The sequence below is a fragment of the Myxocyprinus asiaticus genome, chromosome 6 (assembly GCF_019703515.2).
Source record: "Myxocyprinus asiaticus isolate MX2 ecotype Aquarium Trade chromosome 6, UBuf_Myxa_2, whole genome shotgun sequence".
Classification (NCBI taxonomy): Eukaryota; Metazoa; Chordata; class Actinopteri; order Cypriniformes; family Catostomidae; genus Myxocyprinus; species Myxocyprinus asiaticus.
This window is the reverse complement of record NC_059349.1, coordinates 4,229,109-4,256,381: the sequence shown is the minus strand read 5'-3', so window position 1 is coordinate 4,256,381 and position 27,273 is coordinate 4,229,109. Positions and strand designations below refer to the sequence as shown.

Below are 27,273 nucleotides of genomic sequence, written 5' to 3'. Positions count from 1 at the left end.
TATCTGTAATGTAACATGGCTAAAACTTACACATTTTGAAAGTGAATCAAGCCATAATAAAATTAAATAAAAAAATCAGTTTGTTTTTATTTATTTTTTATAATTTTGCCAATCAAAGTCAACGGGGATATTCAGACTGACGCTTTTTCTTTGCACCCACTTTCCAGGTTTTTGGCTGATGTGTGACTTTGATTGGCATTTGGTGCCATCAGGGTTGATTCTTAGAATGAACCTGCAAGCACAAGAAAAAAATACATTATTTCTCAAACCAGTGTTTCTCCAACTGTCATAACTCCGTAATGTATGCAGTTTGGTGCCAATAAAAGCAATATGTACTGAATACCTACAGAGAAAGTACATAATTAGTTGATAATCCATGACATTCAAATCACTGAAGCTCCATCCATTACAACAAAATTTATTTTGGGTTACGTTATGCTGCAACCCTCATTTGGAAAAATGTTTGCATTTTAAAAAATATAAAAAAAATATTTATAGACTCACAAATTAACCTAACATACATGTGGGAAAAAAGTATAGCAATGGGACGAAACTCAAAGAAAGGCCCTAGCTGGCCAGCAGATGCATACCCAGGGTATTCTTACTTCGAGGCAACAATGCTTATCACTGAGCTGCCCTTTTTCAGCCCAAACAGCTTGGCATTACAACAAAATCACAGTCCATTTTCCCACCAATACACTTCACGTCCCTCATCTACTACATTGACGGATAATATCAAAATGAGAATCAGAATCGACTTTAATGGCCAAATATTTGTACACATACAAAGAATATGACCACAGTTTTTTTCATTGCTCTCAATGTGCTAACACAGGAATTTATATTATATTTGATCAATAAAATGTATATCAAAGTGGATTGACCCTAACCCTAACCCAAATTAGGAACATAAATTCTGCCCAATTTGTAGTCACACTGTCATATAACAATTGGTGTTATGCTGCTTTTGAATTATTTAATGATGTACAAACCTCTAAATAAACTCCAGTGTACTGGCCGCCTCTTCCTGGTACTGCACATTGAATACATAGTAGCAGCCAAACAGGACAGCTAATGCTGATGAAAAATAGGTTAGCTCTTGCGGCTGGATGATGACTCTGCCCTCCATAGTTAGCATCCATGTTTTTGCTTGGAGAACAGAATCTCCTGTAACAAACACCATCACAGCAGCTTTTTAGTGTTGTTTCAGGCTATGTTTTTTCTCCCTGAGTCAAGAGGATTTACCACTTCAAAGGAATCCTGGTACAAGATAATGGACACTGAGGACATACACTGCTGAAAAATATCCTTGTCTTTAAAATTCCTGCCATCCCTTACATCCTCCAGTAAATGTGGATCATCTGATCTGTGTGCCTTTACTTCAGTGTACTGTGCTTTGACTGACTCATGACTAAGAAGTGCTTTGAGGGTCTCCCTTACTGGAACATACTGCAAAAAGCAGTCTTTTCCTTTGGCATTTGTTCCTAGATACACTTGTTTAGGTGCCACTTAGTTAAAATTCCTCTTGAAATATGTCTTCCGTGCTTCATGAGACCTAAATACTCCCTCATTATACAACCTCAAAAGCTTGCTCTTGTTTAGACCAGCTATGATGTTATCAATATCAACTACTGACAAATTAAGCTTTGTTAATTCATCTCTCAGTTTTGAAAAAATATGTTCCATGTTGCTATCATGCACCACCTGGAATTCCTCTATTAAACTTTGGATAGTGGTGGCTGGTAGTGGCATTTTGGATTGCGTCCTCAAATAGCCAAACTGCCAAATTTGTCAAATATGTGTCTTGTATATCATTGCCTACCATGGATTTCACTGTCATGCCTACTGCTTGATGCATCATTATCTACTTGTGCAGGGTTCTCCAAAGAATCTCTGTGTTTCCTGCTAATGTGGGATGCACAGCAAAATCCCCGGTGTTAAATGTACACTCCTGGTGTTTATATAGTTCTCACTCGCTGGTGTTAAAAACTAACACTGAAGCAGTGTTTAATCTACAGCAGATAATGAAATAAAGTAGGTACACTCTCTGAGTGATGATTGATCATTAGTGATGACACCTGATGTTAACAAGCAGAGTCTACTGAAGGAAAGAGGAACAACAAGAACAGGAAATCAAGAGAACAAACCAGCAAACACCACAACATTTGAATCTGTCTTACAGTCACACAACATTAGATGTACATCAACTGCAAAAAAAATGTTTTATTAGACAACAATCTTTCAATATGTTGAGTGAGGATGTTTTCATATGTTTGCAAAAGTTATTTACTGATAATTAATAGAGGTTTGTCTCTGTTTAGTGTTGCTGATGTCATTAAGTCTAACAGTTTCACTTTCACAAAAACAGAACCAGGAAATTCTCTAGTTCACGGATATAAAAACCTGCTGTTGAGCTGTCGTGTGTGTATATCTGTCTGTCGCTACGTGTAGTGAAATGGCAGAAGCCAGTATTTCAGAGGGACAGTTCAGCTGTCCAGTGTGTCTGGATCTACTGAAGGATCCAGTGACCATTCCCTGTGGACACAGTTACTGCATGAGCTGTATTACAGACTGCTGGGATCAGGATGATCAGAAGGGAGTCTGCAGCTGCCCTCAGTGCAGACAGACCTTCACTCCAAGACCTACTTTGTGTAAGAATGTAGTGTTTGCTGAAATGGTGGAGAAACTGAAGCAGACTAAACTTCTAGCTGCTGTTCCTGCTCACTGTTACGCTAAAGCTGGAGATGTGGAGTGTGACGTCTGTACTGGAAGAAAATACAAAGCTGTCAAGTCCTGTCTTGTGTGTCTGAACTCTTACTGTCAAAATCACCTCCAACAACATGAGAAGTTCTTTGAAGGTAAGAGGCACAATCTAATGGATGCCAGTGGACGACTACATGAGATGATCTGCCGAAAACATGATAAAGAGTTGGACATCTACTGTCGCACTGACCAGCAGTGTGTTTGTTATCTGTGTACAATGGATGTGCACAAAAACCATGACACTGTAACAGTCTTAACAGCGAGGACAGAGAAACAGGTATAAATAAGTACAATAATTTCTATTGCCTTTTGTTCTGAATTTCAAAATTGTTCACATTTAAACATTTTATATTTAATATATATATATATATATATATATATATATATATATATATATATATATAGTCACATTATGAAGTCACATTTCATGTTACATTTAAATAAGAGCACTCGTAATAATTAATATTTGTTCTAACTCCTGTAACATGGTATATCTCTTGCTGTTTAGAATGGAATACTTTTTTATTTGTGTAAAATGTGTTATCCTTTATAAGACACTCAAATAATCAAGAAAAATATCACGGCTTATATTACTTCTGATTCATTCAATGCATGACGGAAATGGAAGGTCAAGTCAAACACATTGTATTTTGGGAATAGTTACCCAGTGCACTGCGCTGTTGAAGACTGCATATTGCCAAATGTAGTAGGCCTGGGTATTCCATACATACAGAAATTTCACTTACTGTGCACAGTATACATATTATATACTGCCAAAACTTTGTATGGTAGCATGCTTTTCCTAATATTTCCACTGTTTCTCCTTAGTGACAGAACCAAAACACTTTAGTGTTTAGGTGCCAATAAAGCAATACTGGAACATGTTACTCAGAAAACTCTGCCCTAAATACTTCCATGGAACTTCACTGAACATAAATTGAGGGTTTCCTGTACTTATTCATAACAGGATGTAGGTGAACATGTAGTTACACAGATGTACTTTGTATCAGAACCTTTGATTATACTTATGCAGTAGTTGCATTATAGTTACATATTTAATTGCACAGGTGTTAAAGAGACTCAAAAATAAAGTGGTATATAAAGAGTGCCAATTTCCAGCACTTTAAACAAACCAATCTTTAAAAATTGTTTTGCTCAGACCATTGAAGAATGCTGTAATTTATTTGTCCTACAGAAACAGTTGGAGGAGACACAGAGAAAACTCAAGCAGATAATCCAGCACAGAGAGAAATGTGTTCAGGAGCTGAGAGAGGCTGTGAAGTCTCATAAGGTGAGATTTGATCAGAAGACAAGTTTGAAACTCACTTAGGACTCTCCTCCAGTGCTGGAGCTCTTTCACTGTGTGATTGTAATGTGTGTGCAACAGCACTCTGCACAGACAGCATTGGAGGACAGTGAGAGGATCTTTACTGAGCTGATGCGCTCCATTGAGAGAAGCCGCTCTGAGGTGACACAGCTGATCAGAGATCAGGAAAAGGCTGCAGTGAGTCAAGCTGAAGGACTCTTGGAGAGTCTTGAGCAGGAGATTACTGATCTGAGGAGGAGGGACAATGAGCTCCAGCAGCTTTCACACACAGACGATCACATTCATTTCCTAAAGGTAACCAAACTCCAGAAATACCACAGATATCATATTACACCAGACACTTTTATCAATTCACTTGCTCTATTATAAATATATTACAATATGTGACACATTTGATGAGAGTACAATTATCAGTGTAAATACTTATTGGAATAACCAATAATACATGGGGGCATGAAGTAATTCCAGCATTTACAGGGGTTAGTCAATGATTCTATTGCCATCCGAATCCAAAATATCTCTGTTTTTCTCCCACCTCCCACAAGAAAATGTCCAGCCAAATTACCTACTGTTTTTGACAAACACCAAGGTCGTGTGGTAATTTAATTCCCGTCCGAATCCACATCTCTGAGTTTATAATCAAAAAGCCATTTTGGAAATCCTTTTTGACCACTGCTAAGTGCCATACATTTGTGCTGCATCGACAGTTGTGAAAGTTGGAGGATTGTGAAATAATTCACAATAATAAAATGACATCGCCGCTCCACCATAGTGAGTGGGAACTCTTAAGTAGAAGGGAAAGAAAAATGGGAGCCAGATCTCAAAAACTTTTTAAATGGTCCATTATTATGGCAGCAATGTAAAACAAAATTGTAATATAGCATATTTTAATGCAGAAACGTTTACTAAATACACTTATACATAGGGCTTGCATGACTACTCATTTATACGGGTCGAGCAGTCCCAGAACATTTGCCTGGTTAATGTCTGTCTTATTTAAAAGGTTTAATTTCCACCTCCACTTTTTAAACACTTAAACATCATTTTTAGATGATAGAGCTTTCTAGCCTTCCCAGACGAAATTTGAGGAGCTATCTTTACTGTCCTTGATATCTGCGGCTTCTGAATCTCCTTGCGTGCGCTTAGGAGAGAGCGTGCAAGCGGCTCAACTGAGGTGATAGAGGTGAGGAAACATGCGTACCCCCATTGACAGATTTATTTGGCTGCGTTGATAAACAGTCACATCCCTACAGTTTCTTGATTTGTTTAATTGCTCTTCGCAAGAATTTTGGCTTGCTCCGTATGTGAAAATGTACACTTTAAATGTCCGCAGCGCTTTGCAGCGCTTTTCCCTCATGTTTAATTTTTTTTTTTTTTTTTCACTTTAGCGTAATTCTAAACATATTTAAATGCAAATACAGAGGACACAGTAGCCAATCATATTGCGTCTCTCTCTCTTTGTCTAATATTTAAATGGCTCAGTTTTGCAGTTAAACTGGTTTCTCTGGAGCACGCTGCGAGAGTTTTACTCTGAAAATGCTATTTGCTCAGGTGGTTTTCTGGGTGTTTCCTTCTATCAGCTTGCACGGTAAGGTCTGCTTTGGCCATGACATATAAAAGCGTGTCTTAATAAGTTAAGCCTTAGCCAAATCTGGCTGGCACACATTGCTATCTTAGGTCATTAGATTAAATAAAGCGTTATGCCATTTGGCCTGTGGCCTAGAAACACCTAGATAGCATACACTTGGTGCACATAATTATACAATTCACTGGTAAGTCTGGTTTATTTCAGTGGTTTTATTATAAACAGCCACTTCTATTAACTCATGTGAAGTTTATTTTAATAGGGTTTTTATAATAAGTTGTTTATAATGTGTAATACATTACAATTAAATCAATAAATATAATTATTAATTTAAAATGTATTTTTCAGATTAAAAGTAATTTTAAATGTAAACATTTAAAGTTTAAAATATAAGTTAATTTTATCACCTAAATTAATTCAATGTGGTCAAACTTCTGTAACACCCACATCTACAAAACACTCCCACCTCTGTAATAAACCAAAACAGTACATGAAATGTTAATGGAACAATGCAAATTAAAAATTGTATTATATTTTTTTAAAACTCAACCTCAATGTATTATTAAAGGTACATGAAATGCTCTTTTTTATTATTTTATTATCTTCCCTGAGGTCCACTGATAATGTTAAGTTTTTTTTTTGGCACCAAAACAGTCATAATTTAGTAATATATGATCATTTTCCATCCTGTCTCTGGCACTCTGTCTGAAACGCTCAGTTTTGGACAGTAAACAGATATCCCATTCCACTTTGCACTGCATGTGCTGCTACTACTGCCAACAACACAAATAAATGGTTTAGAAAGTTTGTGTGGACACACCCAGTGTATAAAGCCTTAAGTTGTTGCGTTGCGTCGCATCAATGGATGTGCCCTGTTTAAACGGTGTCAGCACCATAAACTATCTAACAGTCATGACATTTGAAATATACATGAATGAAACGGTTTGCTGTTTTGCATCAGGTCCAGTGTTTTTAACTGCCCCATCCTTCAATAACAGTTCCCCTGCATAATTTGAAATGTATTATGACTGGTTCACAAGCAATCCACACTGATATGAGCAAAAAAAAAACAAAAAAAAAACAACATTCAATCCACGCTGAAATACGCTGAAGACACACCCACATGATGCACACACATAGCCCAAAGCAAGTTGTGAACTAAACGCACACACATCCAGCATCACATCACCAGAAACGTATCAAATGGTCAAAGATGTCCATCTAGCGCATGTTTTCATACACCAAAAATTAAAAGTAGCACAGATGGGCGAACGAACGCATCCATGACGCATTTGTGCTCAAAACAACAATACGTAGCAGCTGAATAAAACCGAATCAAGTCTCCTCTTCAGAGTTGTAACTTGACACCACGTCTTTTAAAAGTGGCGTGAGATATGTATCAAAGCAGTCAAAGATGTCTGTCTCGTGCATGAATATATACAAAAATAATCCAAAATAGTCCAGATGGATCCCTTTTGGTGTACAGGAATAGTTAGGCCAAAGTAGGTCCTGCTTTCCCTCCGAGTACGAACTGAGCACCAGTGAGCGGGGCCAAGGGTGTGATAATGTGAAATATGCGCTGATGTTTTTCCGCTGTAGAGGCGGTCATGAATTAGTGTACTCCTAGTGACGTAGGGTTGCCGCGGAAGTAGAGAATAAGGAGTTTTTGCAGATTGCTTTTAATACATGCTTTTATTGCATTAGTGATTAAGTTTTAAGTGAAATTTACAGTATGTTTGTATTGTAGAAAGACCTCTTATATGTCAAAATATCAAGGAAAGTTTTATTCCCTAGGACATGACCCCTTTAACTTAACAGCAGTCTACATTTACATGACTTGTTGTTATGACTCTGTAAAGTATCGTGAGCTTAAGTGGATTTCTTTAACACCTGTATTGGGCTCTGTCCACTTGTGATCAAATTACCTGAAACTGATGTTAATACCAGGTGTAAATGGGGTCTTTGTGTTCTCATGATGATACCTCTGAACAGACAGAAAGAAATTCTGAAGAAATGTGCTTTTATTTCTTTAGTCTGCATGTCTTTATTTGATGATTGTGATGTTTGTCTTTGTGTGTCTGTAGAGTATGCAGTCTCTCTCTGTCCCTCTTGAATGTCCAGTCTTTCCCAGAATCACCGTTGGTTCTTTTGATGATGTGGGAAAATCTGTTTCTCTGCTAAGAGCCAAACTTGAAGATTTATGCAAAGTGGAGATACAGAAGATATCTGGTACAGGTGAAGATTTATGTTCAACACTTTGTTGTGCATCATGCAGCACATTTAAGCAATTATTATTAAAGGGTCATGAAACACTAAAACATGTTTTTCAAGATGTTACCTGAGGTCCACTGATAATGTTATAAAAAAAACCTTTGCACCATTTTTGAACCAGCAGCAGCTGAATGACAGAGAACTGCTTCTCACTTTCAGAGCTGTAACTTGACACTGCTTTTATTAAAAGTGGTGAGATACATGCAACGGTCAAAGAGTCTGTGTAGTTTGTGTTTATATACAAAAATAATTCAAAATAGTCCAGATGGGTCCCCTTAGGTGTTCAGAAATAGTTAGCCACACAAGGCCTACAGTGTCGAACTTCACGCCAGTGGGCGGGGCCAAGGGTGTGATGGCGCATGTTGTGGGATGTGTAAACAGTCAGATTTCAAAATGAGCCTTTTCAACAGGGTGGTAGTTATAAATGCTCTTTTTAGACTGGGGAGGAAGTTTTGTGTTCTGAAAATTACAGTATGTTTGTATAGTACAGTTACCTCTTATATGTCTAAATATTAAGGAAAAATTAATTTTCCATTTCATGACCCCTTTAACAGATTTGTATGTGTTGCCCATTATGCAAGACAATGATAGAAAGTATTACATTATTTTCAAGGGGAAACTGGTTAATTTAGGGATTTTTTAGGCCATTTACTACTTCATGGTTTAAAATCAATGTTGAGAAAATGTCACATGGATTTAATGTGTATATTTTAGATTTACACTAGTTTTAAACATACACATCATTAGTTTCTCTCTATATTATTCATGAGATGGTGCTTTCTCAGACAGCCAGTCAGAAGCATTGGTTGTGAATAGGCAATTGCATGATCAACAAGAAAAAGAGAGCTGCATGTTTTCCATTCCAAAGTAGACAGCGACATGCTCTTCATAATAACCGCCTAGATGCGTGTGTGCAGCAAGCAGTTTTAATGGAAGATCTTCTAGATTTGCAGTGCCATAACAAACACCATTCATCCTTAAAGTGAGTGTTAACCCATCAAACCACTTATTTCAACTGCATTATAACAGTCTCAAAAGTTACTAAAGATGCAAAAGCACATTCACATACAGTACATTCAGAAAGTATTCAGAGCCCTTCATTTTTTATCCACATTTTATGTTGCAGCCTTATGCTAAAATGCCTTAAATTATATTATTATTTTTTTTCACATCAATCTACACTCCATACACCATAAAGACAAAGCAAAAACTGATTTTTGATAACTTTGAAAATGTATTACAAATACAAAACTGAAATATCACATTGACATAAGTATTCAGACCCTTTGCTATGACACTTGAAATTTAGCTCAGGTGCATCTCATTTCTCTGGATCATCTTTAATATTTTTCTGCACTTTGATTGGAGTACACCTGTGGCAAATTCAATTGATTGGACATGATTTGGATAGGCACACACTTGTCTATATAAGGTCTCACAGCTGAAAATGCACATCAGAGCAAAAACCAAGCCATGAGGTCAAAGGAACTGCCTGCTGAGCTCAGAGACAGGATTGTGTCGAGGCACAGATCTGGATAAGGCTACAAAAAATTTTCAGCTGCATTGAAGGTTCCCAAGAGCACAGTGGCCTCCATAATTCTTAAATGGAAGAAGAAACAACCAGGACTCTTCCTAGACCTGGCTGCCTGGCCAAACTGAGCAATTGGGGGAGAAGGACCTTGGTAAGAGAGGTGACCAAGAACCCGATGGTCACTCTGGTTGAGCTCCAGAGATCATGTGTGGAAACGGAAGAAACTTGCAGAAGGACAACCATCACTGCAACACTCTACCGATCTGGGCTTTATGGCAGAGTGGCCTCTCCTCAGTGCAAGACACATAAAAAAGCACCTAAAGGACTTTCAGGCTGTGAGAAACAAGATTCTCTGATCTGATGAAATGAAGATTGAACTGTTTGGCCTGAATTCCAAGCATCATGTCTGGAGGAAACCAGGCACCGCTCATCACCTGCGCAATACCATCCCAACGGTGAAGCATGGTGGTGGTAGCATCATGTTGTGGGGGTGTTTTTCAGCAGCAGAGACTGGGGGACTGATCAGGGTTGAAGGAAAGCTGAATGAAGCAAAATACAGAGATTTTCTTAACGCAGCTAAATACAGTGATTTCCTTAATGAAATCCTGGTCCAGAGTGCTCAGGACCTCAAACTGGGCCAAAGGTTCACCTTCAAACAGGACAATGACCCTAAGCACACAGCCAAGACAATGCAAGAGTGGCTTAGGGACAACTCTGTGAATGTCCTTGAGTGGCCCAGCCAGAGCCCAGACTTGAACCCAATCGAACATCTCTGAGTGAGACCTGAAAATGGCTGTCCACAGACGGTCCCCATCCAACCTGACAGAGCTTGAGAGGATCTGCAGAGAAGAATGGCAGAAAGTCCCCAAATCCAGGTGTGCAAAGCTTGTCGCATCATACCCAAAAAGACTTGAGGCTATAATCGCTGCCAGTGTGCTTCAACCAAGTACTGAGTTAAGATCTGAATACTTATGTCAATATTATATTTCAGTTTTTTCTTTTTAATACATTATCAAAAATATGGTTTTTGCTTTGTCATTATGGGGTATGGAGTGTAGATTGAGGTGAACATTTTTTTTAAAGCATTTTAGCATAAGTCTGCAACATAACAATATGTGAAAAAATAAAGGGGTCTTAATACTTTCTGAATGCACTGTATATTTTAAAAAGCACCAAGGCTCATCATTTATATGTGCATTAAACCTTTAAGCCCTGAAGGTGTTTTTAAAGATTTCCTGTTTCAGTGGCATACCCAAAATTAAAGGCTTATATATAACAAAATAAAAATAAAAAAAATAAGGAAGAATTTTTTTTTAATGACATATATTATGATACATTCCGAGAATCCCAGCCTAAGAAACTGCTGAAAATCACACCAAAAAAAATTAGCCAAAAATTTACTTTTTTTCTTATTTTTCAGATTTAACATTATACTGTATATCTCTGGGTGTAAATAAGCTGGCTCAGGAAAAAAATGCTTTTTTTTTTTTTTTTTTTTTTTGGTTCCCAATCATGTCAGCTATATCTGAGGAAAAAAACATTTGTTGATACGAAAAAGCAATCAACTTTTATAACATTACAAAAATAATTTATCATAGTGTCCAAAAACATCTCCATGTGTCCAAAATCCTCTCCATAAATATAAAACATAATAACTGTAAATAAGAACTAATTACGCATGCAAACGCAACAATGACTAAAGGTTTGCATAGCATGTAGTCATGATTTTAGTAATGAGATTTCACAGAAAATAAGATCTGGGGCCCATAAGATCTAAGTTACGCCACTGGACCTATACATCCGATTACCTTGTATGTGGGCTCGTTTGAAAGATATTCACCTCTAAGTAATGGTATGTGATATTTTATGTTCCGTTTATTTTTTGTGAAGTTATAAGCGATAGCGCGGCATATAAGCAACACCAACATAATTGTCAAATACATATACTCACTATATTTTTGTCTGTGAGTAAAACAAATAGGCTGGTTATATTATACTCTTTGAGAGCTTTTCGACAACATATGACATATGGCTATTTGATGAGTCTGATGTTTTTACTGATTGCAATAATTTATACAGTGTAATTTTTAAAATAAATTATCAAAACGGTACACTTCTGATTTGTCTGCAAATTTCAAAGCACTTGTTCAGTTTTGGTCATGCCAGCATGCATTGTTAAGTAGAGCTTCTAAGCTTTCAAATTCTACCTATTTTGTGTCGGTAAAGACTGTAGTTAATAATACTTTGACAAAAAAACTTTTCCTTACAGGCCCGCCAGTGGACAGGGTTAAGTCACAGATATAAATTTACCTGTGTGTATTTCTGAATTGTATTTTGAGCTTACAAAAAACTTTTTTATAATACACTGCATGGCCAAAAAAAAAAAAAGTTGCCATTTGTATTTAAATAAACAGATACTTAAAAGCATATGATTGAATCATTATTGCAATGATTAATATGTTTCAGCTGGCTTTTAACCCTAACTGATGCATTGTGTAGCTTCTCATTTCTTTTTTTTTTTTAATCCCTTTTTCTCCCAATTTGGAATGCCCAATTCCCACTACTTAATAGGTCCTCGTGGTGGCGAGGTTACTCACCTCAATCCAGGTGGCTGAGGACAAGTCTCAGTTACCTCCGCTTCTGAGACAGTCAATCCACACATCTTATCACGTGGCTCACTGTGCATGACACCGCGGAGACTCACATCATGTGGAGGCTCATGCTACCCTCCACGATCCATGCACAACTTACAACGCACCCCATTGAGAGCGAGAACCACTAATCACGACCACGAGGAGGGTACCCCATGTGACTCTACCCTCCCTAGCAACCGGGCCAATTTGGTTGCTTAGGAGACCTGGCTGGAGTCACTCAGCACGCCCTGGTTTCGAACTCGTGACTCCAGGGGTGGTAGTCAGCATCGATACTCGCTGAGCTACCCAGACCCCCAGCTTCTCATTTCTTAAACAACCATGTCAGAAGATGTATCACATGGTCTTGGAAAAGATGTTACTGTGTTTCAGAAGGGGCAAATTATTGGCCTGCATCAAGCAAAGAAAACAACTAAGGAGATTTCTGAAATCACTGGAATTGGGTTAAGAACTGTCCAATGTATTATTAAAACCTGGAAGGATAGTGGTGAACCGTCAGCTTCGCAGACTAAATGTAGTCAGAAAAAAGTCCTGAATGATGGTGATCGGAGATCACTAAATTCTCAGTGAAGTCACTTAGTAAAAAAATAGACAGTAGAACTCATGGCTATGTTTAATAGTTAAAAGTAAGAGCATTTCCACAGTCTCAATGTGACGAGAACTTACAGGATTGTCACTAAACATCTGTGTGGCCACAAGAATGCCACTTGTTAGTGAGGCTAATCGGAAAAAAAATTTCTTCAATTTGCTAGGGAGCATAAATATTAGAATGTGGAGCAATGGAAAAAGGTCATGTGGTCTGATGAGTCCAGATTTATCCTATTCCAAATTGATGGGTGCATCAGGGTAAGAAGGGAAGTGCATGAAGCGATGCACCTGTCATGCATAGTGCCCACTGTACAAGCTCTGGGGTTGCTTCAGTTGGTCAGGTCTAGCCTAGGCTCAGCAACTTAATGCGGCAATAAAATGTAGTCAGCTGACTACCTAAACGTACAGAATGACCAGGTTATCCTATCAATAGATTTTTTTCCCTGATGGCACAGGCATATGCCAGGGTGACAATGTCAAGATTCATCAAGGTCAAATTGTGAAAGAGTGGTTCAGGGAGCATGAGGAATCATTTTCACACATCTATTGGCCACCACAGAGTCCTGACCTTGTGCTGGAGAAGACTTTACAGAGTGGTTCTGACTCTCCCTTCATCAATACAAGATTTCAGCCAAAAATGAATGCAACTCTGGACAGAAATAAATGTTGTGACATTGCATAAGGTTGTCGAAACAATGCCACGACGAATGCGCACCGTAATCAAAGCTAAAGGCAGTCCAACTAATATTAGAGTATGCAACTTTTTTTGGGGGGGGGGTATATGTTGGTATATGTTGTTGTGAATTACAGTGTGCATTCATGGGAATTCGTGTTTCATGACCCTTTAAATTCCCCTTCATCTAAAAAACACTAGGGATGGGCATTATCATCTAATTTAGTAGCAGAGTACTTCAACCCATAAAAAAACGAGTACTTTGACCCAGTCACCAGCTGGGGCAGGAGCAATTGTGACCTTTTGAGTTAGGAGTGCACTGGGTGTGAGTATGAACGGGTCATCTAGGTCAGTTGACACTGGGACAAGAGGTCGGGCATTGATTATAGCAGCAATGTGTTGAAGGTCCAAGCTGTTGGAACATTGCATCTAGTATCCTTCTAGCAAGTCCAATCATCCTCTCCCAGGACCCACCCATATGAGACGCATGAGGCGGGTTAAACAGCCAGATACAGCCCTGGTCCATGAGAAATTTTTTAACAGAGGTATTGTCAACATTAGAAGAAATGGTAAGCTCCCTGCAAGCACCTACGAAATTTGTTCCTCTGTCTGAGCAGATGAGCTTCACAGGCCCTCGAATGGCAAGAAAACGCTGCAGGGCATTAATGAAGCTAGATGTATCTAAAGACTCAATAAGCTCAATGTGCACAGCTCTCACACTCATGCAGGTGAATATTACTGCCCACCTTTAGCTCTGTGCATGACCATTTCTGGTACATCATGCTGCCACACTCCATGGGCCAAAAACATCTAGTCCCACATTCGTAAATGGAGGGTCAGTGGATACTCGATCTGCTGGAAGGTCAGTCATTTTTTGAGTCTGTGGTTCTCTTCTTAGTCTTCGGCATGTAACACATTTATGAATGACACTGCAAACGCGTCTCTTGCCACCAACTATCCAATAGCCAGAAGCACGCACCGCACCCTCTGTATAATGTTGTCCCTGGTGTCGCACTTTCTCATGATGATGTTTGACTAAAAGTGTTGCAATGTGATGTTTCCCAGGGATGATAAGGGACTTTTTTACGTCAAGCTCAATCTGTGCTTCTGTTAATCGTCCTTCTACTCTTATCAGGCCGTTTGCATCTATGAACGGGTCTAAACATTTAAGGAGGCTTTTTCTGGAGAGCTTGTCCCCTATTTCCAAGCTCTTATACTCTTGGGCATATGTCTCCTGTTGGACTGCTTTGATGATAATTTTTTCAGCACATAAGAGTTCTTCAACTGTTGGAGCATTGGAACAGTAATGCCAGCCCTTGCAACTTGATGTTTCTGTTGTAGAACCTTTTTGGAACTGACGAGATATATGAAGAAGATGTGCAATGGCATGAGTGATAGACTTCCAAGTGGAAAATTTGGAGAAGTGCTGTGCTCCAAAACTCTTACTCATCATTGTGGTCTTCAATGTGGAGACTTGAGGACATACTTCTGCATCTGAAGAAGGATTCACAAGCTCATATATGTTCTCTTCAGGTAGAGTCTGGGGGTTGTTTATCAGAAACTTTGGTCCATGAAGCCAATTGGTGTCTTAGAGATGAGCAGCAGTGACAGACCTTGTTGCAATGTCTGCTGGGTTCTCATCTGTGCGCACATACTTTCACTGATTTGGATGTGAAGACTTGCGAATCCGGAGGACACGATTGCTGACATATACATAGTAGCGTCAAGACTCATTATATATATAGACTAGCACTACCTTACTATCTGTAAAGTAAGTAGTGTCATCCAAGGGTATGTCAATTTCTGAAGTGATGAACTCTGCCAGTTCTACTGCCAGAACTGCAGCACACAACTCAAGATGGGGAACTGTTTGCTCAGGGCTGAGTTTTGCCTTACCCATGATGAAACCAACATGGTTGATTCCACATGAATCTGTCAATCTGAGGTAGACCACTGCAGCTATTGCTTTTGTTGATGCATCAGAGAAGACAAATAACTCCCTTCGTGTAGCTGTAGAAGGTGATATGTATGTGTAGCATCTTGGAATGTGGAGCTCACTTAAATCCTTAAGGGAAAGTCACCACATGTCCTATTTTTCCTCCATTTCTTTGGGAAGAGGGGAGTCCCAGTCATCATTATGGTTATTAAGCTCTCTCATGATTGATTTGCCATGGATTGTAACTGGAGCAACCAAGCCAAGGGGGTCAAAGATGCTATTAATGGTGGATAGGACACCTTGATGAGTAAAGGGTTTTGCTTCAGTGGTGATTTCGAAAGTAAAAGTGTCAGATTTCAGACTCCAATTCAATCCCAAACTGCGCTGCATAGGAAGCATGTCAGATCCAAGATCCAAATCTTTGGGATCACTGGCATAATCCTGAGGTGGGAAGGCCTTTAGAACCTCTTTGCTATTTGAAGCTATCTTGTAAAGCCTTAAGTTGGAACCAGCAAGAGTCCTCTGTGTGTTTTTGAGCAGGTCCACCGCCGCTTTGACTGTAGGAAGAGACTTCAAACCATCGTCAACATAGAAGTCATGGTTCACAAAGTTCTTGACCTCAGGGTCACCACCTCTGACAGACTGCTGGAGACAGTAGATGGCCACAGCAGGAGATGGACTGTTGCCAAAAACATGGACCTGCATGCGGTACTCAATGATGTCTTCGGATGGGTCATTATTACGGAACCACAGAAACCTTAGGAAATTGCGGTCATCCTCTCTTACTAAGAAACAGTAGAACATTTGTTCAATGTCAGCTGTTATGGACACAGCTTCCTTGCGAAATCACATGAGCACCCCAAGAAAGGTGTTGTTCAGGTCTGGTCAAGATAAAAGAACATCATTCAGCGAGACATCCTCATGACGAGCACTGGAATCAAAGACAACTCTTATATTCCCAGGTTTTTTAGGGTGATATATGCCAAAGAGAGGCAAATACCAGCACTCTTCTCCTTCCATGAGAGGGGGAGCTTCTTCAGCATGGTTGTTGCTAAAAACTTTGTCCATAAAAGTAAAGAAGTGCTGTTTCATCTCTGGGTTCCTCTCTAGATTACGTCTCAAGGTTGACAACCTTTTCATGGCTTGAAATCTGTTGTTATGGAGTCTGCACCTTGGAGCTTTAAAAGGCAATGGCACTACCCAGCTGTTGCTTTAGTCTTTCTTCAGCTCTAATTCCATAATGTGAAGGAACGACAGGTCGTTGATAGATGGGGCCACTTTGTTGTCATCACAGGTAATCTAAAACACTTCTTGGCCAAACTGAACACCTTTGTGATTGTAGACAAGTTGCTCCATAGAACTCATTCCATTGTAATTTCTCCAATCATTACCGTTTCTCTCATTAACATGAAAAACATTTGGACAGGGATCAAAGATGGATGGGCATTGTTCTTTTGTGTTAGTGAAGAATGTACTCACAGTGGTAGACTTGTGAATGCCGTTCAGACAAACATTGCCAACTATCACCCATCCTAGGTCAAGCTTTTGTGCATAAGGAGCATCATGAGGACCGTTTACCTGTCTGCGAACCTTATGGACTCTGATAATGTCACGACCTAGAAGAATCATGATAGGAGCATCTGGGTCTAACTCTGATACGAATGGAGCTACAGGCTTCAGGTGAGAGTGATAGAGAGCAGCACTGGGTGTGGGAATCTCTGCTCTATTGTCAGGAATGTTGTTACACTCTAGCAAACCTGGTAGGGAGAGGATTACCTTTCCATCTACAGACTTGATTTGGTAGCCAGATGCTTTTCGACCGATGGTCTCTGTCACTCCAGAACAAGTTCTAAGGGTATACGGAGAAGCTGGGCCATTTTCTTTGAAGGCATTAAAGAATTCAGAATGAGCTAATGACCTATTGCTCTGCTCATCAAGGATCACGTAGACTTTCAGTGCTTTCTCAGGCTGGCCTTTGGGATAGACTTTCACCAAGCTTATTTTTTAACATGATTTATTACTAAGGTCACCTCTGCAAACTTCAGTGCAATGATCTTCCACTTCTGTTGGTGGCGTGGAAACTTCCTCCCCACCATGCTGTGATGAGAAGGCTCATTGGCCCCAATGAGCAAATGTGTTTCTCACTTCCACACTCAGAACATTTGGTCAAAAATCTGCAGTTCTTAGCTGTGTGTGTTGTGGCTAAGCAATACTTGAAACAGATTCTCTTTTCGTTCAAAAATGTAAAACGTTCCTCCAAAGGCTTCACACGGAAGGAACGGCATTTCCTTAGTAAGTGAGGTCTTTTGTGAATGGGACAAAGTCTCTCAGCATCCTCAATTTTCCGTTCATCTTTATCTGCGTCAAAATGGACAGGGTAAGATACACTTTTCTTGTTAACTGAGATTTCTCTTGATTTGCTTGGCTTCCAAGTAGCCTTGTCTGCTTTATGCAGTGAATCTGTTTGAGTAGACAAGTTGAACCCCGGGTCATTCCTTATTCTAGCTTGCTGACTTATAAAGTCAACCAAGACCTCAAAGGGGGAAATGAAACACCACACCTCTCTTTGTAACCAGATCCATGTGACAGCCACTTTTCTTGTAGATTAAATGGCAGCTTCTGAACTATGGGATTGATGCCACTGTGTCCAAGTATGAAAGTCCTGGAAGGTATCCATCAGCTTTAGCTGACTCTATTTCCATAAGAAGATCGCTCAGTTCGTGAAGCTTTGAGTAATCTTTGCTTGAAACTCTTGGACAATTTTCAACATGCTTGAAAAGTGCTCTTTCGATTATCTCTGGAGCACAGTAACACTCTTCCAGTCTAGTCCATATCATGGCAAGACCCTTCAATGGCTGATTAATGTGTACTGACCTCATGCGTTTAGCGTGTAAGCTGATTCTTTTCCCAACCATTTCACTAACAAGTCCATTTCTTCACTAGGTGTCAAGTTCAAACCACTTACAGCATTTTGAAAGGACCGCTGCCAGGCTCTGAAGCTTTCCATTTGGTCACTGAACTGTATTAAACCAGTGTTAACAAGTTCACGGCGAGCAAAATATCTGACAAAGTCTGAAATGTCTGTCTTGTCTTGTTTGGAAGGTTGAGGTGTTGGACTTGCCATTGGGAAAGGCGGTGTGCTGCTTTGGATGAAACTTATGTGTCTTCTGCACTGGTTATTATCTATAGTGTTACCAGAAGGATGATTCATGACTGGTAAGAACTGTGATGGTTGAGCAGAATCTTTTCTTGGTTGCATGTGATAAAATTCAGCATCATCTGAGCAACCCTCTGCCTTGAAACGTGTAGCAGGAACAGAATTTCTGACAGGTAACTCTGTGTGAGGCTGTATGGTCTCATTTGGAGGGAGTGGCTCTGCTTTTGATGCTGATTCTGTGACTGCATGTAGATTCATTTGTTCAGCGTATTCACATGTCCACTGCATAACATCAACAGGAGCTGTTTCCAGTTGATGATCATGTTTACTATGGACGCTGGTGTCAACAGCTGCTTCTAGAGCTTCTGCTTCGGCAACGGCTGCAGCAGTTTCTCTCTCTAACACCATTTTATCCATATTTGCCTCCAATTTGGCTTTCTCCACCTTTATTCTTTCCTCCTAATCTGCATACATTAAATGTGCCTTGGCTGCTTCAGCTTTTGCTCTGGCCATTGCAGCTGCAGCATTTGTAGAGGAGCTGCCCGATCATGAACATGACATATACGATCTGGTTTTGAGTGAGGGTGTGGACTCCATTGCGCACACAGTACTTGTTCACTTTACTTGAATCTTCACAAACTGCTGCTGTAACTTTTCCTGCAGCCACTTTTTCACTATACTGTCCTCAACATAGTTTTAGTGTTTTGACAGTCAGATAAACTCCCTTCCCTCACATGACTCTGAAGACAAGAAGTTAGTTTGCCCACAGGTTTAATGGTCTTGGGTATGGAGTGAAACTACAAATAAACAATAAACATATTTCAATAATAATAATGTCCAGGAATTAACAACAATTACAGCATCATATCAACATCCACATTAATGTAATATTCTGATGATGCTTGCAAATAAACATGTCATTTTTTTTTAATGTAAATGATGAATATAGCAATAAGACACTAAAGCACAATGTGGCTAATGCAATAGCCTGATGGAAAATAATTAATAATTATTTTTAACCGTAACAGTTCACATTTATACGTATAATGAACATCAATGTAAATCAAATAAATACTTAAAGATTACAGAAATAAATGCTGATTAAAGAGAGCCATTGTTACTGCTGCCCGCATGGAGCACTCTCTAGTTCCTGATTCACGTGAATACCGGAAAATCACAGAATTAAAGCAATGTCAAACTTGCCACTAGATAGAGCTCTAAACCATAAATAAAGTAAACAGAAGAATTAGTGCCATGAATAACATTAAAGAATTACAGACATTAAACAATTAAATCTGTTATCAAATTAAACACAAAATATGGAATCTGTTACATCAAATTTGTTCCAGCACAATAGTAGTAATATCTGTACATAAATGTATATAAAATACAGTAAAGAACATTTCCCGCTGAAAGTTATTTGGTGCACGAGAGGTCTTAATGATAAATAAATAATAATACACCACAGGGTTTAGACTATCCTACAGTAAAAAATGGGCCCTGTTTTTGGAGTATCTTTGCTTTTGGCTGTCTACAATCTTATGTATGAGGACAAATGTAAACTGCGGAAGAGGAGAAGTATCTGTTATAAAAGGGCTATAGCGCTTGCCCAAGCATTTGAACATGTAATATGTTCTGATCGAAAAATTGCTTTAAAATATATCCCGAGGAAACGCCACCCAGGGTCACGTGATCATAAACGGTAAAATTACTTACTTGAAGTGACCATCGCATGTACCCTTCGCTAACGGCCTTGTGAAAGGGCCCTTCGTGGAGGGCTTGAGTTGCTCACTTTCATTTGGAACACCCCTTCGTGTGGTGTCTCCTTCCCACAGTGCCCTTCAAGGGCACAAAAACACCATTTGGAATTCGTCTTATGTTACTCGTAAATTAAAGTGTAAATTTAAAAGAACAAACATGAAACATATGAAACTAATATTTTGTTTTATTCAAAAACATTACCAAGAATGGTCTCAAAATAAGCTATTTTCAACAAACTATTCTTTTCTCTTAGGAAAAAATAAACATTTAAAGAAAAATATGCATTAATGACCTAAATTCAGCCATGAAACTCTATTGGGTGCAAGATGATAGATTCTCCAAATGGTATCTGTTGAGACAATTGGCTCCCTCACATGTAATAATTATAATTAAACTTACATTTAGATAGCGCTTCATACGGGGAATCTCCTCACCCACCACCAGTGTGCAGCATCCACCTGGATGATGCGATGGCAGCCATAGTGTGCCAAGTACGCTCACCACACACCACCTATTGATAGAGAGTAGAGTACAGTGATGTAGCCAATTCAGGGATAGGAATTATTAGGAGGCCATTGTAGATAAGGGCCAATGGGGGGAATTTGGCCAGGACACCAGGGTACACCCCTACTCTTTACGACAAGCAAGCTGATTGAGAAGCACCATCAGTCTTGCGATAGCAGTTAACCACAGAGCACTGCAAGAGTTTTTTCTGAACAATGCTATTTGCTCAGGTGCTGGGGCTTTTTCCTCTATCAGCTTGTTCGGTAAGCTCAGCTCTTGGCAATGTCACGTAGAAGTGCATACTTAACAAGTTAAACCTTGTCTGTCATAAATCGCTATCTTGGTTCATTAGATTAAATTAATCCACACATAGATAGTCTAAATCACTAGTTAAATAAGCTCTGGGCCTTCCTGGTTAAGGTGCTCTTTATGAGTTAGGCCACTAGCATTTTAGCTATCTGACTAAGCAAGCCGAGGCACATGTAGAAATTTAGTTAATTAGCGTTATGCCTAACTAGCATACATTCGTTGCACATGGCTATTCAGAGCAGCAGCAGTACATACTGTAAGTCTTGGCAATTAGATCTGCTTGAGTGGGCGGTTGTGTTTGCATTTACGTGTTATGCTTTCGTGCAGCTTCCCTGCTAGTTGGGGGGATTGTTGTAACGTTTTGTGTTCATGTGCTATGCTTCATACGGCTTCCCTGCTTTGTTGGGAGGATTGTTTTGTAATGTCTATTTGAGCAACAGCAAGTCTTACATGCTCAATGCAGCATGTTTTGCATCTTGTGCAGCAGTAGCAGCATGTCCACATGCTAACTCCATATGTGTATTTCCTAACACTCTCACTACTTTCTCTGCAGCAGCAGCGTAGCAGATCTAGTCCACCAAGACCAATATCCTATCTACATGTCACACCTACATCGACATGCCAGACCTTTCCAAGAGTTGTCATGGCTGAAGTACATATAATAATAATAATAAAAAAAGTTTAAAAAATATAAAAAATATTTGCAGTCCAATACTGACGGCATTAGGGTGATGTACTTCATAAAGGAATCACATTTTTATAATGTTTTTCTAAAATGTGCTCTGTCAGTGTTCAGAGATTTAACACACATAGACACATACTGGTCTGATAAGCTTCCGAGTTTCTTGTAACGCATCAAGTTTTTTTCCACCATAAAAGCAGCTCCTTATCCATTAGTATGCTTGACTCTAACAAGAACTGAATACCAATAGAGTAGAATTCAATAAGAATCAAAATATTACAAGTATTGCCACACCTGTTGAAAGCACAGACGCCATCATATCTCCTTCTCTCATCCAGCACCTCGATGACACACATCCACAGCACCACCCAGTGGACTCATTTGTAACAGTGAGATTTGGTGAGAGATTCAGAGGTAAAGCACAGTGTAATTCAGCGTTTCTCACAGCAGGCAAATGAACAAAGGTAAATCGATTTGCAATATTCGAGTAGTGTTTTTAATAGTCGACTAGCTGGTGCAGAACCAGTACTCAGTTTGTAGATTAATCGTGCACATCCCTAAAAAACACATAGCTATTTACACTTTAATAAATAAAATGTCTGTTTGGTTTCCATAGTGAGATCCCTCCAGATGATTACCATCCCTGAATACAAGACTAGAAAGGAGTTCTTACAATGTAAGTATCAGTAATAAACAGTGTTGGGTAAGTTACAAAAAATAAGTAATCCACTACACATTACTAATTACTTTAGTAATCTAGTAATCACATTACTAATTATTTTACATTTAAGTTACTTTCAAAATCACTTTTCCTCAAAAGTTTTTGGTTTTCTGCTCAAATTCAAAATATATATTTCCTCATTCATTGTCGCACACTCTTCAGTTGTAGCAGAAATGCTAAAAGACGTACATATAAATTAATATTTTAAATGTATTATATATAATACTTTAGCGCAAGTAATGTACTTAAAAGTAATTACTTTAATTGAAAGTCAGAAACTGTAATCGGATCACAAGAATTTAAAATGTAATGCGTTACATCACTTTTTTTGTCTAAAAAGTAATTTGATTACAGTAACTAATTACTTTGTAATCAGATACACTCACCACTGGTAATAAAACAAACACACAGACACACAAATCCATTCCACCTTGAGTGCTTCCCACGACCTATTCACCCAATACCAAGCACTTCTGTTGCAAAAACAAGACAAAATTTATGAAGCAGAGTTGGGAACTTTGAAAAACAATCTATCCCAGCCAACATTGAAAGTTGGGGCCAATGTAGGTAAGACATCGGCTTGAAGTATGGGTCCCAAATGGGTTTGTCCGCGGACTCCATGTTGGCCCTGTCTGAGATATAGCTCTCATGTAGAATCTGCTGGGTTGCCCAGCTGGGCTCTACTTTAGCCCCACTTAGATTCTTTATCTTTCAATGTTGGCTGGGACAAAATGTAATTCAATTAAGTACTATATTTTAAAAAGAAAAGAAAACAAAACCTGTTTAATTTTACTAAATTATGTCAGTTATTGACTTCTTATTTCCTTCTTAGTTATTTGTTAATTTTTTCATTTTAGTTCTATCACAATGCAGTCACAGCAGTTTGCCTGAAAGAACTAAATATTTGGATGTCTTTAATGCTTAATTTACACATGTTCAGGAGCAGGTGTTAATTTTGTTCGTACCAATTAACATTGTGAAAATAAAAATAAAACACGAACCCGAGAACTTGTGTCAGAACGGCTCTGTGAACAATTCACACAAAGCTGTTCTTTTTTGATGAAAAATGTTCTGCTCATGTTTCTTGAATGAGGCCTAATTTGTTATGCCGATTATGTACAGAATAAGTGTATAAAAAAAATGAATTAAAAATGTATTTAAAACTGTATTAAATTGGGCTCTTCAGTAAATGTATGATTTACAATAAGAAAAAAACCCTTGATTTTGCACCCTACAAAGTTAAAACATTTTTCTGAATATAAGCATAGTTGTGCCAAACCTGTAGGTCACAGGGCAGATCATACTCTAAGAGACCCAATTTCTGTCATAACAAATTTTACAAAATGTGTTGTTACTGTGTTAACATTTCAAATATAGATTTCCTGTTAATGTATTTTGTTTCCTTCAGATTCCCGTCATCTTACTCTGGATCCAAACACAGTGAATACAAATCTCTGGCTATCTGAGGGGAACAGGATGATTACTTACACTGATACAGAACAGTGGTATCCTAATCATCCAGACAGATTTACGTTTTGGACTCAGGCTTTGTGTGGAGACTGTGTGCGTGGACGCTGTTACTGGGAGGTTGAGTGGAGTGGGAGAGGTAATGCGGATATATCAGTGTCATATAAGAGCATCAGCAGGAAGGGTGATGATGCCTTATTTGGATGTACTTATCAGTCCTGGTGTTTGTGTTGCTCTCGCTCCAAATACTCATTCAGTCACAATAACGAACATACAAAACTCCCTGTAGCCCCTAGTTCCTGTAGAATAGGAGTGTATGTGGATCACAGAGCAGGAATTTTGTCGTTCTATAGCGTCTCTGACACAATGACCCTCATCCACAGAGTCCAGACCAAATTCATTAAACCTCTATATCCTGGGTTTAGAGTTTATAATAGATCAAGTGTGAAAATCTGTGATCTGACAATATAGTTGATGCAAACTTTGGGGTGCATGATAAATCACTTACAGTTCAGATTTGATGTTGATGATTTTAGTAAGGAAACTGTCTTATTTAAAGTGTACTCTACAGAGCCCCAGCCACTAGAGGTTACTAATTTAAATGTACATAGGGTTGTTAACTCTTTTCGGCAGTGTAAAGCTAGAAATAAGCCTGGCCCTGATAACATTTAACCACCTTTCCACTATCTGGCCAGTGCGAGCCAGGGCTATCAACTGGCCAGCCAGGGCCAATAGCCTCGGACCTCGAGCCACGAGACCAAAATCGATCTGCGTTTTCACCGTCGGGCCAATAACTCCGCAGTGTTGCCCAAAAATCTGCCCTTAATACTCCACTGCGGTGCAAACGTCACACACCCCACCCACTTCACAAGCAAGAGGGACGCTCAAGCTGAGGTATCATGTTATCTAGTCTTCTAAAATATCGAGTTTATATCGAATGAAAACAGCAAGATAAGTTAGCATTGACAACTCACCGACTGTAACTGCCATGGTGTCCCGAGTGGTCTCTCCAGTAACAGCGGGATGATGTCCGAGCACACAAGTTTACCAAACCATGGAAAGTAATTTCTTTGGACACTGCTTTGTGCATTGGCTGTTTTATCGGATTTGTACTGTGTTTTTTTTTCTCCGAACCTGTACAGTTGTGCACTGGTACAGAGAGTGCTAAAGGCCGTGATGAGTCCAAGGGGTGTTGGCAAAGATATGCGAAACAAACAACCTTATTTTTGTAATTCCGTTTGGTACCACTAGGAGCACAGAAATTACACACTTTAAATAATTATCGTTGGATATATACATATACATTTTATATATGTATAGTGGCCAAATGTGGCCCATTTATCAATATAAACTGGCCCTCTGATCTGTTTTGATACTGAATGAATTTGGAATCTGAAACAATCTATGTGAAACGCTGACATTTTTGCAACAGAAAATCCAAATCCTCTAAACCTCCAATGCACTGGCATAGCCATGGGTGGGCTGGTGCCTCCCATTGGGCATTTAGACCCAATAACCAAATCAATGTCTTATGCAAAACTATCAAACAAAACTTATATAAAACTTATTAAACTATTGTTCTCATTATAACAAAGCTATTTACACTGCAAACACCCAATGCAGCAATGAGACCAATTTATTTTCCCTGTCTAATAAAATTTTTGTAACAAATGTCATATATGTGAATTGATTGCTATGAATTGTATTAATTAGGCTATATTTAAATAACTTCTGACCAGATATAAGATGCTGAATTAAACAACTTGAATGTTAAAATGTTCTCAAGGCCTCTAAGATATTTAAACTCCATCCACATTATTTTCTAAGATAAAATAATGTTAATTACAAATATATCTATAAATTGATTATTAACATTATTCGTTATAACTGCTATGCATTGCATCAAAAGCAGCTTTAGGATTTTTCCCCTTTTTTCTCCCAATTTGGAATGCCCAATTCCCAATGTGCTTTTTTAAGTCCTCGTGGTGGCGTAGTGATTTGCCTCAGTCCGGGTGGTGGAGGACGAATCCCAGTTGCCTCGGCGTCTGAGACCGTCAACCTGTGCATCTTATCATGTGGCTTGTTGAGCTTCACACCATCCACCGCGGTAACCACGCTCAACTCACCACGCCCCACCGAGAATGAACCACATTATAGTGATCACGAGGAGGTTACCCCATGTGACTCTACCCTCCCTAGCAACCGGATCAATTTGGTTGCTTAGGAGACCTGGCTGGAGTCACTCAGCACGCCCTGGGATTCGAACTAACGAGCTAGTGAACTCCAGGGGTGGTAGCCAGCGTAGTTTACCACTCCAAAAACTCCACTGTGACGATTCAAGGAATGCATAGGCAAGGAAGAAGCTGGGACCGGCTTAACAAACACATAGACATCTATTTACACACACACTTTTCACTGTTACAAACATCGTCGGCTTTTACGTTCAATACATAAACACAAACATACACAGGTCCGTGTGTCTCTCTCTCTCCGTCTGCCACTGTCTCCTCTCCTTAAATACTCCCACTTATCACCACTATTAAATATTCACCACTTATCTTCCTGGCCTCGCTCTGCCCAGATGCCGCTCGGCCCCGCCCTGCTCGCCACATCCACCCTCTTTATATTTCCTGTATGTCTAAAATACAATTTTCTGTCCAAATAAAATATGTATGAATTTATTGCTATGAATAGCTCAGAATAGATAGCTCCAAATTTTTCTCTACATTCGAATATTTATTTTTCTCTCTTACTGCGCTATCATGGTGCCGTAATCTCTCCGCTGTTTTAATAAGAGGCATTGACAAGATCAAAGAAGAAAGTAGATAGTAGGTCCATTATAATATAACTACCTAAATCAAAGCTGTTGTCCTCTGGCATGTGCTTAATGTTTTTCAATGTGTTTCAGTAAAATTTAGTCTATCATTCTGATGTAATTTACTCTGAATAAAAAGGAACAAATATATAGCAAAGTTTTTGTTGTTGTTTTTTTTATTCATAGCCAGATGTTCTACAACTTGTTTCAGGAGCATTAATAGATCAAGTTAGGCAGAGTTGTTCAGTTTACATGCCTTGGTAGATTGTATAATATTTTATCAAATTTGTAGACGGTCCTTAAGAGTCCATAGAGATAACACTTTTATCCGTTTTTGAAAAATATAGACTTTAGAAGAAAGCTGACAGTCATACCTTCCAGTAATATTAACGTATTAATATTAATTATTTTGCCTGCACTATTTGAAAGGTATTGAGTAAAAAAGTGTTCTTGACATAACACCCTAACCCTAACATTAACAAAGTGTCCCTGTTACAGTGTAATTACCCAAGTAAGTACAGAGTACTAAACT

At 38.9% G+C, this 27,273-nt stretch overlaps 1 protein-coding gene and 1 long non-coding RNA gene across 3 annotated transcripts; one reads left to right on the top strand and one right to left on the bottom strand.

Annotated features, from left to right (window-relative positions):
* On the bottom strand, positions 1 to 3,671 carry LOC127443001 (uncharacterized). The gene is made up of 3 exons (XR_007897580.1): positions 3,428 to 3,671; positions 993 to 1,167; positions 1 to 232 (listed from the first exon to the last, which is right to left on the bottom strand). It is a non-coding gene; the product is annotated as an uncharacterized LOC127443001 (long non-coding RNA).
* Positions 2,397 to 26,887, top strand: LOC127442877 (E3 ubiquitin/ISG15 ligase TRIM25-like). 2 transcript variants are annotated; one of them, XM_051701165.1, is made up of 6 exons: positions 2,397 to 3,040; positions 3,959 to 4,054; positions 4,151 to 4,384; positions 7,760 to 7,910; positions 22,355 to 22,414; positions 23,868 to 26,887. In XM_051701165.1, the coding sequence occupies exons 1-6, from the start codon at positions 2,456 to 2,458 to the stop codon at positions 24,395 to 24,397; spliced, it is 1,656 nt and encodes a 551-aa protein (XP_051557125.1). In that variant the 5' UTR covers positions 2,397 to 2,455; the 3' UTR covers positions 24,398 to 26,887. The 2 variants fall into 2 exon arrangements, with proteins under 2 accessions (XP_051557125.1, XP_051557126.1); XM_051701166.1 differs by lacking the exon at positions 23,868 to 26,887 and having other exon boundaries at positions 22,077 to 22,359.
* Positions 26,888 to 27,273: the final 386 nt, after the last annotated feature.

Coding starts and splice junctions, on each gene's coding strand:
- LOC127442877 (XM_051701165.1), top strand. CDS start 2,456: ATGGCAGAAGCCAGTATTTCAGAGGGACAGTTCAGCTGTCCAGTGTGT. Junction 4,055..4,150: donor AGGCTGTGAAGTCTCATAAG/GTGAGATTTGAT, acceptor TGTGTGCAACAG/CACTCTGCACAGACAGCATT. Junction 22,415..23,867: donor TAGAAAGGAGTTCTTACAAT/GTAAGTATCAGT, acceptor TGTTTCCTTCAG/ATTCCCGTCATCTTACTCTG.